This window comes from Myotis daubentonii, chromosome 3 (assembly GCF_963259705.1).
Source record: "Myotis daubentonii chromosome 3, mMyoDau2.1, whole genome shotgun sequence".
In the NCBI taxonomy this organism is placed as follows: domain Eukaryota; kingdom Metazoa; phylum Chordata; class Mammalia; order Chiroptera; family Vespertilionidae; genus Myotis; species Myotis daubentonii.
Window position 1 is genome coordinate 206,481,153 of NC_081842.1, and position 19,027 is coordinate 206,500,179.

The 19,027-nt window shown below is 45.7% G+C and overlaps 1 protein-coding gene across 1 annotated transcript in view; it reads right to left on the reverse strand.

Annotated features, from left to right (window-relative positions):
* Positions 1–19,027, reverse strand: part of ZBTB40 (zinc finger and BTB domain containing 40) — a 69,750-nt gene that overhangs the window by 6,854 nt on the left and 43,869 nt on the right. Inside the window, exons 5-14 of the mRNA XM_059690898.1 lie at positions 14,871–15,063; positions 14,108–14,250; positions 9,634–9,826; positions 7,788–7,924; positions 7,227–7,428; positions 6,757–6,890; positions 4,822–4,990; positions 3,560–4,024; positions 2,575–2,781; positions 141–305 (exon numbers count right to left, since the gene is read on the reverse strand). Of these exons, the coding sequence (XP_059546881.1) occupies positions 141–305; positions 2,575–2,781; positions 3,560–4,024; positions 4,822–4,990; positions 6,757–6,890; positions 7,227–7,428; positions 7,788–7,924; positions 9,634–9,826; positions 14,108–14,250; positions 14,871–15,063 (2,008 nt within the window). The remainder of the gene's footprint in view (positions 1–140; positions 306–2,574; positions 2,782–3,559; positions 4,025–4,821; positions 4,991–6,756; positions 6,891–7,226; positions 7,429–7,787; positions 7,925–9,633; positions 9,827–14,107; positions 14,251–14,870; positions 15,064–19,027) is intronic.

A 19,027-nucleotide genomic window follows, 5' to 3' on the forward strand; every position in this document is an offset into this window, starting at 1 on the left:
AATTTGTTATGACTGTCACATGTCTGGGGCCTTGACTGGGGCCCAGCTCTGGTAGAGTGACAATTCTGTTATGATTGTCAAATGTCTTCTCAAGGCCAGGTCTGTGCTGAATGCCTGTCAGTCAGAGTCTCAGTACATACTGTGAAAGGTGTGCAGGTGGATGGAGAGGCCATTGGCCTGCCGGAAGCCCTTGCCACAGTCCCTGCAGACATAGGGCTTGTCCCCGGTGTGGGTCCTCACATGGCGGGACAGCTCGATGGACTGGGCAAACACAGCATCACAGTACTGGCACGCGTACATTTTTCCTGGAAATACACATGCGTTTATTAGAGCCGGCACTAGACATGAGGCAATTTGCAATATGATGGGTGAGAGCCTGAGCCATCCCATCAGAGGATGCCTCATAAACACAGCTGATAAACAGCGGGTGTCAGTGTGGTCTCCCCGCTGAGGAACAAGGACAGAGCTCTCACCACACAGATTACCCATCTTTTAACCAGGCCACCACAAATATGGCAGAACTCATTCCACAGGCAGGAAACAGATATATCTGGGTGTCCAGAAACCCCCAAGTCTGGACCCCCTGAACGTATTCAGTATGGAACTGCAGCAGCACATAAAGGTGAGACTCAAAGCTTCTCCCCATTGGTTATAGTTATAAGTTACAAGTCACTTGGCTTCTCTATTTTCTAACTCTGACAAATGTTAGCCTCGTAAGACCCATTTTGGACTTTTAACCTCCTAAGCGGTGTTTTAAGCCACTGTTTGTAATACACAGTTTGCATAAAACCAAAGCCCTTACCTTGGTGTGTAAGACCCTGCAAGGTTGGCCTTTGGCAACCTCTCTGACCGCATCTCTCAGCACTCACTCGTTTATTCTGCTTCAGCTCCTTCTAGTTCCTTTGGTCTCTCAAACAGCTCAGCTCATTCCTGCATGGGATGCTTTTCTCCTCAAGCTTCTGCTGGTTCCATCTCTCACTTCATTCATGTTTCTACTCAATTCTCAGCTCTCAGAGGCCTTTTCTGATTAAATAAACAGGCTCCTCCCCACCCCTGTCCTCTTGTTGGTTACCCTGCCTTATTTCTCTTCACACAAGGACCACTACCCGAATTTATATTACACACTTATTTGTTTATGGTCTGCTTTACCGAGAGGAGAGTATACAGTTACACTGTCCCCAGGGCCTGCAGCAGGGCTCAAGAAATTCATTTACTCAGTGTTTACTGAGCGTCTTCCATCGCTAAGCAATGAAACAAAAAGACTAACAGCACTGCCCTCATAAAGCTTTCATTCTAACGGGGGAGACTCACTCTAAGCAATGACTAAGGTAGATAATATATCACATGACAAGCACCATGGAGAACTGGGCTGGGTCCTTGAGATTCCACACAGGTGGTCAGGAGAAGTGAGGTGAAGAGCCTTCTCGGAGTTTTGAGCAGAGAGCGACAGGATATGTTTTAGTTTCAAAAGGACCACCCTGCCTGTGTACTGAGAGCACTGTCCAGGGGGAGGGGGAGAGGAGAACAGTTAGGAGGCTACGGCAATCCAGGCGAGATGCAGACAGCATTAGCACTTCCATATAAATGCTCCGAACTACGCAGAATCCTTGGAGAAGGCTCCTCCCCTCCAACCCGACCAGAAACCCCCACGTTCTCCTCCTGGATCTCCGGGTATTGTTGGGTATCACACCACTGGTGACTGCACTGTCACTCTCTCTACACTAGACACACGCTGAGCCACCAGCTCTGTGAGCAAAGGATCCAGCTTAGTCACTCGGCATCCGCCACTGCCCGATCCACAGTAGGTGCTCCACCAAGGCCTGTCCCATCTCCAAGTCCACCTTAAAGTCCAGGGAATTCCTGGCTTTATGTAAATTCTGACTATAAAGTCATAGCACTGCGTTAGTCAGCCTCCCCTAAGAATCATTCACCAGAGCATTTACATGCCTGCGCACATGTGTTCCTAGTCCTCTGTGTGCCTAGAGATTTTACATTCTGTTCTGTTTTTAATCTTCTTGAGTTTAGATCCTGCCTAATTCCAAGTGGGTTTTCAGGCAGCTCACACAATTAAAGTGTCAGGAGAATGGAGAAATTCTTGCCCAGACAGTGTGGCTCAGTGGTTAAGCAGTGACCTATGAATCAGGTCATGGTTTTTTGTTTTTTGGTGTTTTTTTTTAAATATATATTTTATTGATTTTTTACAGAGAGGAAGGGAGAGAGATAGTCAGAAACATCTATGAGAGAAAAACATCGACCAGCCGCCTCCTGCACATCCCCCCTGGGGATGTGCCCGCAACCCAGGTACATGCCCTTGACCGGAATCGAACCTGGGACCTTTCAGTCCGCAGGCCGACGCTCTATCCACTGAGCCAAACCGGTTTCGGCCAGGTCATGGTTTGATTCCCAGTCAGGGCACGTGCCTGGGTTGTGGCTCAATCCCCATGTGGGGCGTGCAGGAGGCAGCTGATCAATGATTCCCTCTCATCACTGATGTTTCTATCCCGCTCTCCTTCTCCCTTCTTCTCTCTGAAATCAATAAAAACATAAAAAAACAAAAAATCCCCCATGCCTCACCTTCTGAGTGCTTCTTCTTGGTGTGGTAGGCCAGGGCCGAGGCCTGGGTGAAGGTCATGAGGCAGTGCTTGCACATGAACGGGCGGTCCCCAGTGTGGAGGCGGAGGTGGTTCTTCAGGGTAGAATTGGCTGCAAACTTTGCCCCACACTCTTCGCAGGAGAAAGGCTTCTCATCAAAGTGCTCGGTCAGCTTGTGGTACTGCATGCCTGGGGAGGCCGGCCAGGGACCGGAGAGATACCAGTCATTGTGCCATGACGCTACCTCGTATCCAGTGTCAGGTACACCCCAACATGCCTCAGGCCAGGACTCATGAGGAAGCCCAGCATGAACCACGGACACCAGGTCCTATGTGCTTTGACCTCACACGGCCGTGCTGCCCATCTGCCCAGCACTCCGAAAGTCACCTCAGTCCCACTCATGGTTCCATCAGGCATGAAGGGCCCTAGGTTTTTCTTTCCTATCCTCTCTCTCCTTCTCTACAACAGGACCCAGTCACCCAGAAAGAGTGAAACAAAACTCACTGTTATGTTTCATTAGGTTTACCCAACATCTGGGGCAAGGGAAAACTATTCTGACGATGTCCCCATGGTTTCTCTTTTTTATTATCCAGATTCAAGTGATGCATACAAGCCTAAGAGTCAGATGTTAAAATAGTTGGTTATCATTATGAATAACACCTACAATTTACTAAGTACTAACTTAAATGTAGGTACTGTACTAGGTGTTTAGCTGTATTATCTTAAATCTTCATAACAATCTAAAAAAGTAGGTGGAATCAGGTTGCCTACTGATGGGGAAATTAAAGTTCAGAGAACAGATTCCAAAGCTCATGCTCTTCTCGAAACACCACCGGCCTCTGTAGGGACCTGCTGTTTTCTAAGCCCATCCCCAGCCCTGAATGCATACAACCGGGAGCCAGGCCTGGAGTCCAGACCACAGCATCCAGAATGCTCGTGCCCAGTTACTTCGCCCTCCGGAACGTACCTGAGGCATGAGCAAATTCTCTTCCACAGAGGTCACAGGTCACTGGAAGCCTCTTCTTCTTCTTCTTGGGGACGTCAGCCTCTCCCCCTGCACCATGGGCCTCCAGCTGATGCTTCTCCAGCTCTTTCTTAGAATCCTTGGTCTCACTGCACTCCTTACACTGCACCTGCTTGCTCTTGGCCACCCGGCAGCGCTTCATGTGCACCTTCAGGCGGCAGTAGAAATGGAAGCTCTTGTCACAGGCCTTACACACAAAGCTCTTCTTGGCAGAGTCAGGGGAGGCAGAAGTATCTTCCTCTTGTCCTGGCGAGGCCCGAGCCTCCCCTTGGTCGCTCTGCTTCCGGGACTGGCAGTCTTCTTCAGCGGGCTCAGCTGCCTTCGCAGCAGCTTTGTTGTTGGCTCCCAGGTGGAATTTATTACTCACCTTCCACCTGTCCTTCTCCCCATTTTCCTGAGTAAGGAAACCTGCATAGCAGAGAAATCTCATGGCTCTAAGTTTCTCCTTTGCTCCCTAACTTTCCTTCTTAGAGGAGAATGCAGACTACTTGAGATCCTCAGAAAACTCTGAAATAATATCATCTTTACTTGATTATCACAAAGAGTATCATTTTGCATCTATGTCTATGACTTTTCTAAGTACCGAGAGCATGTAAAATCCTATATAATAAAAGCTTAGGTGGCGTCATGCCCTCGTGTGACGTTGTCACAAGATGGCCAGCAGAGGAGGGCAGTTATGGGTGATCAGGCCAGCAGGGGAGGGCAGTTGGGGGAGATCAGGCCTGCAGTGAAGGGCAGTTGGGGGCGACCAGGCAAGCAGGGGGAGGGCAGTTGGCGGGGACCAGGCCTGCAGGGGAGGGCAGTTAGGGGCAACCAGGTTGGCAGGGGAGGGCATTTAGAGGCCACCAGGCCGGCAGGGGAGGACAGTTGGGGATGATCAGGACAGCAGGGGAGCAGGGGAGCAGTTAGGCATCAATCGGGCCAGCAGGGGAGCGGTTAGGGGAATCAGGCAGACAGGAAGGCAGGTGAGCAGTTAGGAGCCAGCAGTGTCGGATTGTGAGAGGGATGTCCGATTGGAGAAGGTGCAGGCCAGGCTGAGGGATACCCCCACCCCCACCTCCCCATGCACGAATTTCATGCACTAGGCCTCTAGTAAATAAGGTGGCTATGGATGAACTCTCACATGAACTGCTGCCTCTTCTCTCCAATATGGAAACCCCTGGGGGCCTGACAGGACCCCACCCACCCACCCACCCATTCCTCACCAGTGTGAGCTAACTCCTGCACGACAGGTTGCAGGCCTGGGAAGCAGCGGCGGGCGCTGCACAGGAGCTGACACATCTCAGTGGCCGACACCGATTTCTCTGTGGCTCTGCTCAGCACTGCTCGCAGGGAAGCTTCAGGGCTGGCTGTCTCAGAGGAGATGCTCAGAATCTAAATGAACACCACGAGACGAAGGTTTGCGGTTAGTATCAACAGATTTTCTACATGATTTGCAACTTAAAAAAGATAAAAGCTAATTTCAGGAAGGCATTGCTCCGTCTATAACAAGCTTACAATGCCTGTGATAAATGTAGTGGAGAGCCCTGTTTTCCAAAAAACATGGAAATTAACAAGTGAAAAAGGGAGGCACCTGGAAGGCAAATGTGCAGATACAAAAGGTGCAGCCAGGAAGCAGGAAGCATGTGCTATGAGAAATACCCTCTCAGCAACCAGGCGTCTCCCAAAAAACTTCTCAAGCTCTAATATTAAAAGACTGGACAACTGTAGGATTTGGTTGTTGGTGTTTCTGCCTTGAAGATCAAAATAATTTTTCATAATATATAATTGTTTCAATATCTGGAAGTAATTCTGCACTATCAGTGGCTTTACATTTTTAGATACTTAGATGCACCCTTTTAAACATCATTTTCTTTCATCAAGAAACTCGGCTTTTTAAAGAAACGGGCTTTAAAGAGGCCAAGAACATTCTTTCAAAGCCATCCTCTTTCAGAATGTGAGAGCTATCAGCAGAGTCGTACACTGAGGAAATAAAGCAAAACCATCCACAGATGGCCAAACGGAATTTTCATTTTGGAAGATATTTTATTTCTGCTCTTTTCAAGTCTCTCTAAATAAGCCTGCTGTCCCTGGAGGCAGGCAGGAGACTCATTAGTGAGGCTCAACTGATCAGCTGCAGAAGCCCCGTCTCTCAAGTGTGTGGCGCTGGGAGAGTCTAACAGACGGACCTTCCCTCTGAAGCCCACAGAAACGTGTGCCACCTTCCTCCCCTTGAGAGTCAGACTAAGGGGGGCGGGCACCTGTGTGGACAGTGAGAAACCAGCCCTCTGCACACCGCTCATGCCCACGTGGATCAAAAGGCACTACGGTGAACTTGTGTTTAATTTTGTTCCTTTATACGTCTTCCCACTCCAGATACACCTGATCCTGGGTGGACACCCACGAATTCTCCCCCAGTCCCCACCTGGTTTTTCTGGGATGCTGGCCACACTGTGAGAAGCCTTACAGAAAATGAGTTGGCACTATTTGCTACCCCATATGGGCAAAAGCTTTGTTCTATCTATGTGTATCTTGGCTCTTTCTAGAAGCCAGAATGGAGCACATAAGACCATTTAAGTTTCCTTCCTCTAAAACAGTGGTTCTCAACCTTCTGGCCCTTTAAATACAGTTCCTCATGTTGTGACTCAACCATAAAATTATTTTCGTTGCTACTTCATAACTGTAATGTTGCTACTGTTATGAATCATAATGTAAATATCTGATATGCAGGATGGTCTTAGGCAATCCCTGTGAAAGGGTCATTCGACTGCCAAAGGGGTCGCGACCCACAGGTTGAGAACTGCTGCTCTAAAAGAAGTTGCTTCTTAAAACATGTTAGAGAACAGTATCATGGCTCCCTTGGAGTTTGCCGAGGTTTAGACAAATGGAATAAATCTAGTAGGTTTGTCACATGAACCTGGTTTGCACTCTGCTTCGTCTCTGAGCAGCTGGAGCAACCTAGACAAGCTACTGAACCCTGGGAGCCTCAGTTCCCTTATCTGTCGACTGGGGATGACATCATCTCCCACGGAGAGCAGAAGAGGTGTGACTGGCAGAGGCTGGGTACACAGCAGGCACTCTGCAGAAGTTGGTTCCTCCCCAGGAGTGAGGCGGTCCCAGGCACTGGACTCTCCGAACAGCGTTTTTAATTCCCACCACACCTCTTTCACAGCCTCCGCCAGGCGCTCTTCCTCTGAGGTGAAGCCCTTGAGTTCAAGCGTGTGCTGGATGGCCTCCAGGATCACTGTGCGGTGCCTCAGGATGGTTCCTAAGGCGGCACTTTCTGGGGTGGTCACTGGAAGAAAGGGGGTTGAGAGCCATTAGTAAACGATGAGCACCGTCTGGGCTCTGAAATTCTCTTAACCTTTTCTCAACTCAACTCTTCATAATGAGAATACACGTCACTTGTCTCCCAGCTGGGGGTGGGCAAGGAAAATGGCACTCAGAGTATAATTCCCAATATAAGCTTAGAATACTTACTGCATCTTTATGTTAAAAGGTTTGTATCCTGAAACAAAATGACTCGTCCTTATTTCTAATGGGAGGGCTGTGGAGGCTGCCATAAGAGAGCTCCTGCTATTGGCTGACAATAACTTCTAGTGGGGACAGTCATGAGCAGGTGGGGTCCTACCTGCCCGGAAGAAAGCGCCGGCGCCCGGCTCCCTTCGCATTTCCTCCATGAGCGGGCTCAGCGGGCAGGCCTTTGTCTCCTGAACCAGCAGCAGCAGCTGCCACACGGCTGTCGCGGAGAGAGTCTGCTTTTCTAGAACTGCTGACATCAAAGAACTGAAACCACCCGAACCAGAGTCACGTTTCACCAGCGTCTCCATGACCTTCAAGAGGCAGCACAAACACACGTGTGAGGGGCTTCCTGGCCACTGCGTCCCGGGGACTGTGCCTATGGGAGGAGTTTCTCAGCACCTTCACTCTCTCTACCTGAGAGGTTCTGTACATAACGAAGTTCTTCATGCCTCCTGTTGAGGGCCTTCCCTGTTACTGCAGAAATTACAGCTAACCTACTTGTCACGCCGCCTCAGGAACGGAATCACCTTCTATTTCTCCTCTACTGACCCCTTAGCATTTCTTAACATGGCTGTGTGTGTATATTCATATAAAATATAAATACCTTCAAAAAATTCATCTTTTTCTCTACTTTCTCATTTTACACCCCCCTCCCCGTCCCCTCTCTTACCTCTCTTTCTCCAGGGGCTAAACTCTTCAGGTGCGGGATCATGTTTAATAACATCTGGTTGTCTGTGAAAATCTCAGAGAGGTTTTCGTGATACCGTCTCAATAGCTCAGTCCCATAATCTTCAGGGCTCGCTTGCACTGTAAGGATATTAGCAAAACAATAATGTTCGGTAGAACACAGCTCCTTGGGGGCTTCTCCTGTGGAGGACCAGGGAGTTAAATGAGAGAGGAGGAGAGAAGTCAGCACAAGGGCAGTCTCCTCTGGAGAGGAGCTCAGCTCCTGGCTTAGGCCTCGTGCCTGTGCTCATGCTCCGATGTCCTTCAGTCTACACTCCATCACGCGGTGTGCAGGTCACAGACCATTAAGCCTCTCAAGTTAGTGCCCCGTGGCAGAAGCTAGCGACTGCTCAGTGGGCTGGGGGAGGGGGTGGGGTGAGAAGGGAGTAATTAGAAGGCTTCACCTGTAACAGATTCAGATGAACAGATTCAAGGGGTGTTGCTTATCAAGGCTGAGGTAGAGGATCCATGTGGTGGTCAAAACACAGGCAGGCATGAGCCGAGGCTGTGGTAGTGAAGCTGACCCACCGTTCTGTTTACATGCCCCTTGAGCCAATTTGCTAGATGCTCTCTTTTAAGAGGTCATATTTATTTGAAAGTAAAGGAAAATCAACACCATCAGGCATTTCCATTAGCTTTGCTGATATTTAAAAATTTATTCTCCTTTTTGGTCCAATAATTCTGCTTCTGGGGATCAAGGTATTGTCACTGTATAACTTGTGGTGGTTATGACAATGAAGACAATAACGAATATTTATTTATGAGTGTCTATTATATGCTAGGCACCGTGCTAAATGTTTTACATATATAATCTCATAGTAGCCACAAAAACGAATGTGACAGGTATCTTTCTTATCTTTATTTCACAGGGGAGAGAATGAGGTTCAGAAAGCTTAAGTCACTAGCTCAGGGTCACAGCTACAAAATGAGTAGTCTTGACAGTCTTAACCATTATGCTACATGTGTACCCAAACAAGGGCATGAATAATATATCATATACATCCTTATGAATGAAAACTACCTAGCCTTAAAAAACAGGATTATAGGGAGGTTTTTGTAATGGGGGAGAATGTTTATATTATACTGTTAAATGAGAAAAATTATACCATTTGGTAGAGTATCTCAACACTGTACAAATAATTGACAGATTAAAATATGACAATGTGTAAATACTGATATAATCAAATCGTAGGGTTTTAGGTTTTTTCTTTATTTTTAAAACTGTTCAAGTCTGTATAAGAATATATTACTTTTAAAAGCTAGAAAAAAAAGTTCTCACTTCCCAAATATGCTTTTTCTGAAAACCATCTAGTTTCCAGTGCTCTAAGACAGGGGAGAACTGGCTAGAGTGGGTGTTTTTCTAAGGATGGAATATGGACTCACTGCCCCGAACTGAATGGACAGGAGAGGGCTGCTGGAACCAAACAGTACACAGTGGGAATGGGGAAGTCAAGACTTGAGTTTTTACTGCTCACATTTGTCAACATGCTGTGTCAAAATCGTGAGCCTTGTGAGCCCATTTGATGACACGTGACATCCTGGGAAAGCCACACCTGAAGAAACCCTGCACCACTGGACCATCATGAGGGAGCTTAATAGAAAAGAGTGACTCTCAGATTCCAGATCTTAACTCCAGAAATATTAGGATCACTGATTTGTGACAGCTAGTTCCTGTTTTGCAATGGCATTTCTTAACATTATCTTGCTCCCCAGCATGGCACTAAAGCGTGTTTAAGTTTTAATTTTTTGTAGGAGCGGTTCCAGTCCAGAGAGCCAGCAATTAACAATACCTGGGGTGCTCGGCAAAGTGGCTAGTTTCTGCAAATTCTCCAGCAGGAGGCCCAAGTCCGGGAACGCCATCTTCACAGCCCGAAGGACTTTTACCAAACTCTCCGCAGTCAGGGTCCTCTCCTCAGACATTCTGTGCAACAACTTTTCTATTGTCTCCTTGGGTGTTCCGCTCTCACAGCAATTCAGAATCACCTGCGGTGGCGAGCAATCAACCAGACACCAGTTACTGGCAATTCTAGAAGTATCTGTCGCACCACTGGAAAAGCCAGCAAGCTGGTATTACCAGATGCCCTGTCTCCAGGTCCTCCCTCTGCTGGTCTCTGGTGTTACTTTTGTCAAAGTCTCTTCCTTATTCCGCTTCAATAAAAATCCAAAACATTCTCCCAACAAATAGCTCTATGAAAACCAATCTTTCTCAGTGGCAGGTGTGTGTACATTCTTTGCCTCCAACAGTTTGCATTTTGTGAAAATATTCTTCCACTGGGCCTACATGGCAGAGCAAGTAGCTTACATCTAACCTGATTCTTTAGATTCAGTTTGTTCAGACACCAAGACTGAGAAACAGATTGGCAATTAATTAATACAGTTATAGCGTTTTTCAATTTCTGGTTAGTAAAGTACACGACAGTGTATAAGTTGCAATTTCAATGCAATTCTATTATTTTACTTCCTTTTACTTTATTTGTATCGCATTTTGAATACCCAGATAATTTATATATTAGTCTGTGCCCTTCAAAATAAGACTTAAAGTACATTTTTGGATTAGTTTTTGGTGGATTCTTTGCTGTCTATTCTTCTCATTCCCAATGGCCTCATATTCCAGCTCCATTCATCACCCATATCATCATCTGTTCTTCCTGTTAAAGTGTGTTCTGAGTCAAGCGTGCACGGGGCCCAAGCAAAAGGATGAAAAATCAAACAGATGACATCTACCTTACAGATATTTTCTATTACAACAGAACTGTTTCTTGATGGATTTACAACGCAATATGCATAACTTAGCTCTTACGGAACTGATAATGCAGGGGTTATTTCAGTGTGTAATCTACAGGTTCACAGTAACTGAATTTTGAGCTTTCCTTTGGGATCGTACCAGATCTCAGGAGAAACCGTCCAGCAGCATTCACAGCAGCACACCAGTGTATGCTACCATCAAATTAATTCCCAGTTTAAAATAATTAATTTTGCTATAAAAACAAATTGGTTTGCCCTAGCTAGTTTGGCTCAGTGGATAGAGTATCAGCCTGCAGACTGAAGAGTCCTGGTTTCAATACTGCACATGACCGGGTTGTGGGCTTGATCCCCAGTGGGGGGTGTGCAGGAGGCAGCCGATCAATGATTCTCTCTCATCATTGATGTTTCTATCTCTCTCTCCCTCTCTGAAATCAGTAAGAATATACTTTAAAAAAAAATTGGTTTTATATATGTGAAAGGAAAATTTATATTATATACATTAAATAGATATATTATAAATAAGTTGTCATATTCCTTGTCATTACACCACATAGTCATTCTCTTTAAGGTCTAATGCAGTGATGGTGAACCTTTTGAGCTCGGTGTGTCAGCATTTTGAAAAACCCTAACTTAACTCTGGTGCCGTGTCACATATAGAAATTTTTTGATATTTGCAACCATAGTAAAACAAAGACTTATATTTTTGATATTTATTTTATATATTTAAATGCCATTTAACAAAGAAAAATCAACCAAAAAAATGAGTTCGCATGTCACCTCTGACACGCGTGTCATGGGTTCGCCATCACTGGTCTAATGTATCTTAGATTTCTACTAAATGAATCATAATTTAAAGTTTAAGAGCTTGTATCTAAAACCCATATTGATTTCAGCGCTATCACTTCATTCCGAAGCAATAACCTGATACACAATGAGGAAACCAGTTACTTTAAGAGTAGGAATGGGTTTTCAAGCCAGATAGGCCTAGTTTGAACCCCAGGTCTAAAATTTATTGCCCATGTGAGCTTGGGCAAGATATTTCATTCTTTGAACCTTATTTTCCTCATATGCAAAAAAGGTAAGTGTACCACCTCTTGCACCATCCTTAAAAGATGTCTAGAATGAAGTTGCTGTTTGGAGAGCCTAGCATAACCCCTAGGACATATGTGATTGTGAATAAATGACAGTAGTTACTGGTATTATTAGCAGCAGTATGCACAGTGGCTAAGAGAATGTGTTTTGTTGAGAAGTCTGGGTTCCAGTACTGGCTACAAGCAGCTGTGACTTTGGGTGAGCTGTTTAACCTTCTTAAGTGCCTGTTTCTTCATCTTTAAAATTAGGGTAATATCCATAGCTTCATAAAGTTGCTGTGAAGGTAGAGTTTATAAACTTAAAAGGTGCTCAGCATACTTCTTGGCACACAGCAAGCAGTAAGTAAATGGCAGCTATAGGATTACTGTTTTTGTATGACTCCAATCCTGAAGATATTCCTATTCCCATTTCTTGCAGAACCCAAGATACATAGAGATAAGGGCCATGGTGCCTGTGATTAGCATCATTCCATAGCAGAAAAAAGCTCTAAAGGCCTGCGTGCAGGTTTCACGTGATGTAAAAACACTGTAGCTATTTGCTGTTGTTTTTTTAAAATATATTTTATTGATTTTTTTACAGAGAAGAAGGGAGAAGGATAGAGAGTTAGAAACATAGATGAGAGAGAAACATCGCTCAGCTGCCTCCTGCACACCCCCTACTGGGGATGTGCCTGCAAGCAAGGTACATGCCCTTGACCGGAATCAAACGAACCTGGGACCCTTCAGTCCACAGGCTGATGCTCTAGCCACTGAGCCAAACCATTTAGGGTCACTGCGGCTATTTGATCAACATTCACCTCTACACACCTACTTTATTATTTTGCTTCAATCTTCGTGAAAAGGAGTAGCTTAATGAGGCTCTGGTGGAACCCCAATCCTAAGAAGTGTTTTTTGTAATTTATTACTAATTTAAGTTCTTCTGCTTCAGCCCTTTCTGTCAAGTTAACTGAAAATGACAGAAGAAAATGACAGCATGGTCTGCCGTGCAGCACACAATGAGGCTGAGTTTGGGCTCTCCCTATCAATGCTGTTTTACCAAGATAATGAAACAGTTCGGAGGACACATCCAATCCAGCTATTAAGGAAAAGGTTTGAATGAGTAATTGAATGGAATCACTAAGGGTATCAGGTGCCTCTAGCATAAGCAACTTACTTTGAGTGCCAGAAATTATACTTAATCTGAAGTCTAAGGATAAAACAGGGGTTTAATTTTAACATTATTTTGTGTATGTATTATCTTTTTCTAAGAAGTTTAAAGAAGTTAAAATTTTAAACATATAAATAATTTGCAAAACACAATTTTGAGATTAAAGATTATTCCCATTTTATATGAAACATTAGCAATACAAGATTACTGAGAAAAAGATACTCTAGAATCCAGTCTCACTATTCATCCAGTGCTTAGCCATCACACCAGTGATTCGTAAACACTTTCTCCCCTAAACATTTAAGCCATTTCCCACAAAGAATTGATGCCACAAAAGTTCTCTGTTCCTATTGCTTCCTTCCAGATATAAAAATATTTTTAGCACAAAGTTGAAATCAATAACACCACCAAATATAGTTATCTAGTTGACTTGAGAAGTCATGCCAGCAGTTGTATGAGGATTTTAGTAGCTGGCTGGTGGGAGAGTAAATAGGTATAACCTTCCTGAAGGGCAACTGACAACATATACCAAGCACTTGAAAAATTTTATACTATTTCAAAATCCCACTTCCTAAAATTATTCTAAGGAAAGGATTTCAGAAGTATGCAAAGATTATGTGCCAGGGGGTTCTCTGAAACATCATTTACAACAGCAAAATACTGGGAGCAAATGCCCAACAATAAAGAATTAATGAATTATGGTATGTCCATTAGACAGTACAATACAGCTACCAAAATCCATACTGAAGTAAGGAGATGTAGTCACAATACATTAAACAAAACAGTTAAAAAACTGTCTGATAACCCCGTGCAAGGAGACTCAGATGAGAAAAGAGGAGCACACACTAGGCAGGGGTAGCAGCACTCATCTCTGAGTGATGGGATGGCGGGATATTTGAATTTTTTCCTTTCTTTTCTTTTTTCCCCGTTTTCTACAGATGAACAGTATATCATTTCTTTAAAGAGGAAAAAGTGGCATAATAATTACAAATATACCTAGACACTTCAATTCTTGGGACAACTATTTTATAACAAAAACTCACTGATCAGAGCAGGAATATCCATCCACTGTACACCTACCCATTTAATGTACAGCTACAATGCACAAGGCTGTTGTTGCACGGATACAGAGGCATGAATCAAGAACCTGAACTTCAAGGGGCTTGCTATGTAGTATGTACAAAAATACCGCAAGGCAAAAACTGCTACATGCCGCAAAAGAAGTTTAAAAAACACAGTGCTTTATAAATTCAGAAGGGGGGAGAGACACTCGACAGTTACCCTTTTCTCAGTGCCGGGCAGGAATTCCTCTGTGGCTGTTTCCAGGAGTTCCATAATAGGTCTCAGCTGGGTTACACACTGGATCAGGTCCTCTTTGTGTTCTAGTAACAGAGCGGACAAGGTCTTTCCCGCTCCTATGCTCCCTGGGGAGAAAGAGTTAGAGACGCACAAGAGAAGCCGATCAATTTGAAGAAAATGACAGCATGGTTTGTCAAGAGAGATCTAACAGAATAGCAAAGTGATTCTCGGCCTATTCCGAGGACCCAAATGCAGAATCTCGCTTTTTGGAGAGGAAAATACTTTATTATTCTGTTTAAATTGTATGAAAGGAAAAGTGTTTCATTTATCTGTCGAAACACAAAGCCGCAGAGCCAGCCAGAGGTTAACTTCTGGTTGGCAAGGCCACTGCTTTGTACTGAACCCCAATGAGACAAGCTGCAGCCTTTAAAAGTGCTGTCAGCGAACCAGCTCACCCTGGGCTCTACACATCGAGGAGGGTGTGTGGCTTTTTGAAGGGCAGAGAACACTGATGGCAGTCTCCAACCTCAAGGTGTCAGACTAGTGTAGCACACGAGGGGAGAGAACTGGAGTCTCCAATTTAGCTTGTACATATTTAACATGCAGCTTCCGAAGTTACATGTACAATTTACGTGAAAATCACTTAACAATAGCTAGGCCACTGAAGAAATGAGTCACTGGAGCAAACTTCATAGCACCTGCCCAGAATAACATTGGACGACCCAGGTGGATGGGTTTCTCCTACCTCTTGGCTGCACGGCTTCCCCATCCTCTGGCTTTCCACCTGACAGTGCTGTCTTCACTGCAGGATTAGAATCCTGGTACAGCCTCAGCAGGGACACAACAGTCGGAACATCCAGGCTCTCATCTCTTACTTTATCCAGGATTCTCTGGAATGCTGAACGTCCTTCTGCACCCACAAGACATCCCATCATGGTCTACGGAACACAAGTACCCAGAAAGAGAGATGAGCCAGACGCAGGAACCCCACGCTCCTTGGGTTTGGCAAGTAAGGCCCTCAGCACTTTCTGACGACTCCTTTTCACCTCCCATGTTGTTTACTAGAGTAACTACCATGCACTTATCTTGTCCCTATTTTAAAAATCAACACTAATAAAAGAGAAAAATGGTAATTGGTGTACGATGATACCCTTTTCATTGGCTAATCAGGGCTATATGCAAATTAACTGCCAACTAAGATTGGCAGTTAACTGCCAACTAAGATTGGCAGTTAACTGTCAACAAGATGGCGGTTAATTTGCATATGTAGGCACAATGCAGGGAGGCGAAAGGGAAAGCAAGAAGAAGCCCCCTGCCACTGACAGTGATCGGAAACCCAGGGGGGAGCTAAGAGCTGGGGGGCAGGGCAAAGGTGGCCCTGGGGCCGCCTTTGCCCTGCCCCCCAGCCATGATCGGAGAATCAGGTGCCTTTTCCACCCTGGCCAGTGATAGCAGGAAGTAGGGGTGGAGCCAGCGATGGGAGCTGGGCACGGTCGAAGCTGGCAGTCCCAGGAGCTAGGGGTCCCTTGCCTGGGCCTAACGTGAAGCCCACGATCGCGGGGCCGCTGCAGCTGTGGGTCCCCACTGCCCGGGCCAACGCCTCAGTCAGAGGCGTCCTGCAGGGGCAGGGGCGGAGCCCGCGCAATCGCGGCACCCCCCGCTGCCACTGCAGGTCCCCGCTGCCCGGGCCGGACGCCTAGGCCAGAGGCATCAGGCCTGGGCTGGGGGCAGAACCAGTGATGGGGGGAAATGAGAGTCCCCTGCCCAGGCCTGACGCCTCTGACAGAGGGCAAGGGGCCGATCCTGCGATTGGAGGGTGATGGGGGTCAACGCCTGAGGGCTCCCAGTATGTGAGAGGGGGCAGGCTGGGCTGAGGGACACTGCCCCCACACACACCCAGTGCATGAATTTTGTGCACCGGGCCCCTAGTACTAAATAAGATTCAGACACCAATTGAATGCTTAATCCCCTCTAGTCACACATATTCAACCCTTCATGTTTTTGTTAGCTGGCCGACACTGTCTGTAGATCTGTAGAATGCGTTTTTCCCTGACAGCGGTAGGGACCTGAGGTAGGCAGCCTCTAAAATGGTTCTTAATAGCCCTGCCTCCAGGCACTCATGCCCTTGGGCTGACCCTAACAACTAAGGAAGGTAATAGGCAAAGATAATGGATGCCACTTCTGAGATGAGGTCACTGTGACTTCCACCTTGCCTAAGTGTGTGCTGTCTTTGCTCTGATGCGAGCAGCCATGTTGTGAGCTGACGACGGAGTGCAAGGAGTTAAATTCTCTGGCCAACACTCAGGAGTGAACTTGGAAGTGGCTCTGAAGCCGGCCAACAGTCATGTGACTAAGCTTAGAGAGACACTCCCCCAGCCGAGCCCTAGGATGTCGGCAGCCCTGGTTGACACTTTGAGGGCAGCCCTGTGAGACCCTGAGCTAGGGACTCAGCAAAGCTAGGCCTGGATTCCTGACCCACAGAAACCGTGAGGTTATAAATGTTTGTTCTTTTAAGCTGATAAACTTTAATTTGTTACACAGCAATAGATAACTAAGAGAGACTCACTTATCGCTAATGCCCTGAGTAAACATGCTTCTTTCTCTTTATTTCCCCTTCCTTTAGCACATCATAATTAAATGGCATACAGCTATCTCATTCTGTACTTGGCCAGCTTTGTGCACCCGAAGCTCTCGGAATAGCCCAAATCCACCTTTCTCAGCATCCAATTTATCTGGCATTATCACTGGAGCCACTGGGGAAGAGAAGCTTTCATCAGTGGTGGCATCTGATGTGCTTCTCATTATCCTCTCTGCTGTCTCCTCCTCTGCAGAACTACTCAGCAGTGAAATTAAAACATTTGTTAACTTCATTGCTCAGCAGTGACGCTAGGGTGACCATCTGGGAAGAGAAGGAGGGGTGGGCTGCTGAAAGGGCCAGGAGGGAGCAGTGAGTTGCCTGGATGGCCCTGCTCTCCGCTCTTTCTTCCAGAACCTACTGGGGACCAGTACCAGAGCCAGCGTTCATAAACTGTTACTCCACCAGCCCCCTGCGCTGCCTGGGGCTCCACAGTGGAGTGAGCTCTTTTCTGAAATAGTGTGTCTGCCTCAACAGAAGGGTGTCACATATTGCTACGGGCTGGGGCTCATTGACTACTACCATGTAACAGACTCCAAGACATGAACCAAAACAGAGTTCTGTTCTTTAGCCAAACATTTGGAACTCCTTTGATTCTTAGCGTTAAAGGTACTGTACCTTAGTAAATTCATATAAATTCATAGTCACATGTGTAATCAAAGCATTTTTATGTGAGTACAGTAAAGATGAGACAGTTTCCTTTCTCTCAATTATATGTGATAAAACATTTAATCTTCCCATTACACTCAATTCTTTTAACTGAATTTACTTGTTTTCCCAACTGTTAGCCTTCAGGTTTGTTTGGGTTACACTATATTCTTATTTGCTCATGGCACCTCTAAATGCTGAGAGCAGTAATGATATAGACCACCCCAGAATGTGCACATGTGCCATCTCCTTTCTCCACACATCAGGCATTATCAAGACCAGTTAAATGAGTCAGAGAGGTGAAGTCACCCACCCAAGGTCACATGGCAAGTGAGTAGAGGAGTCTGGAAAAAAACAACACTGAGCTCACTGACCTGGCACCCTCTTTACCCAGTTCCACCTCCCAGATTTTGAGTGTGACCAAATCCATTTACACTGGATTCTACTGGACTTCTAGACTCAACATCACTGTGAACACTGTGCAGTAGTATCTAGACAACCTGCAGCATTCCGCTTGGTCTCAATGATTAGTAGAGATTGGTACATAGTAGGTGCTTAATAAATGCTTACTTGAATGAAATTTCCTTGCTACAACACCACTAGCCCTTCTGTCTATGCAGCATATCTTAGACTTGATAATTTGCACAGAGGAGATCTGGGGGGGAAATGTATTTTCATCTCTCATAGACCTGCGAAGTGAATCCTATTAACTCACTTTTCAAGAGGGTCAGCCTACGCTGTCAGTGACCGGTCCACATAGCACAGACCTGCACTTTCTGACAAACCTCCAAAGCAGTGATGTGGCTGAAACATTAGATTCTCACAGGTAACAAGACTTGTTTGCCTTTGAAACAAAGCTGAAGGAGAAAAAAATGCTACTACATTCTCAGTTTTGGGAGTCTTTCCAGAACTTTAGGTGAAAAGTGGCTCAAACAGCAAGGAAATCAATAGTAGAAAAGGGAATCTCTTTATTCTAGTGAAAGGCTCACTTTGCTATACACACAATTAAGAAGACAATGAAAAGTTCTAGCATAAAAGCTGAAAAAAAGCCGGAGTTTGCCTTTAAATAAAGATTTTACTACGCTCAGCCAGAAAGCCTTGTAGGTCAGTTCCTGCTTTTTCTAACGGGTAGGGGACGGAACACAAAGACGGGCAGAAGACGCATCCTCATCCCAGCACCCAACGCACTTCTCCGTAATCAGTTTTGGCTTTGGTTTCACGTAATTCAAACAACCCGGCCTCTTCTCATGTTGCCGCAATCATGGCTCAGGGAATGGCTTTGCCACCTTTCATCATTTACCTCAGGAAATAAAATAATCAGGACACTGGTTCATGGTGTCCTTCCTAAACTCAATCCAGGCCAGCTCCCCAGCCTGGACCTGTTTCTTTGGAAAGGTACAGGCCGGTCCACCTCAACCAGAACATCACTCATAAGCCTTAAATCAAGTCTTACAATGACATATCTAAGGATAAATTAATTTTTAAATACATTTCAGAGAGGAAGGGAGAGATAGAAACATCAATGATGAGAATCACTGATAGGCTGCCTCCTGCACACCCCCTACTGGGGATCAAGCCCAGAACCCAGGCATGTGCCCTGTCCGGGAATCGAACTGTGA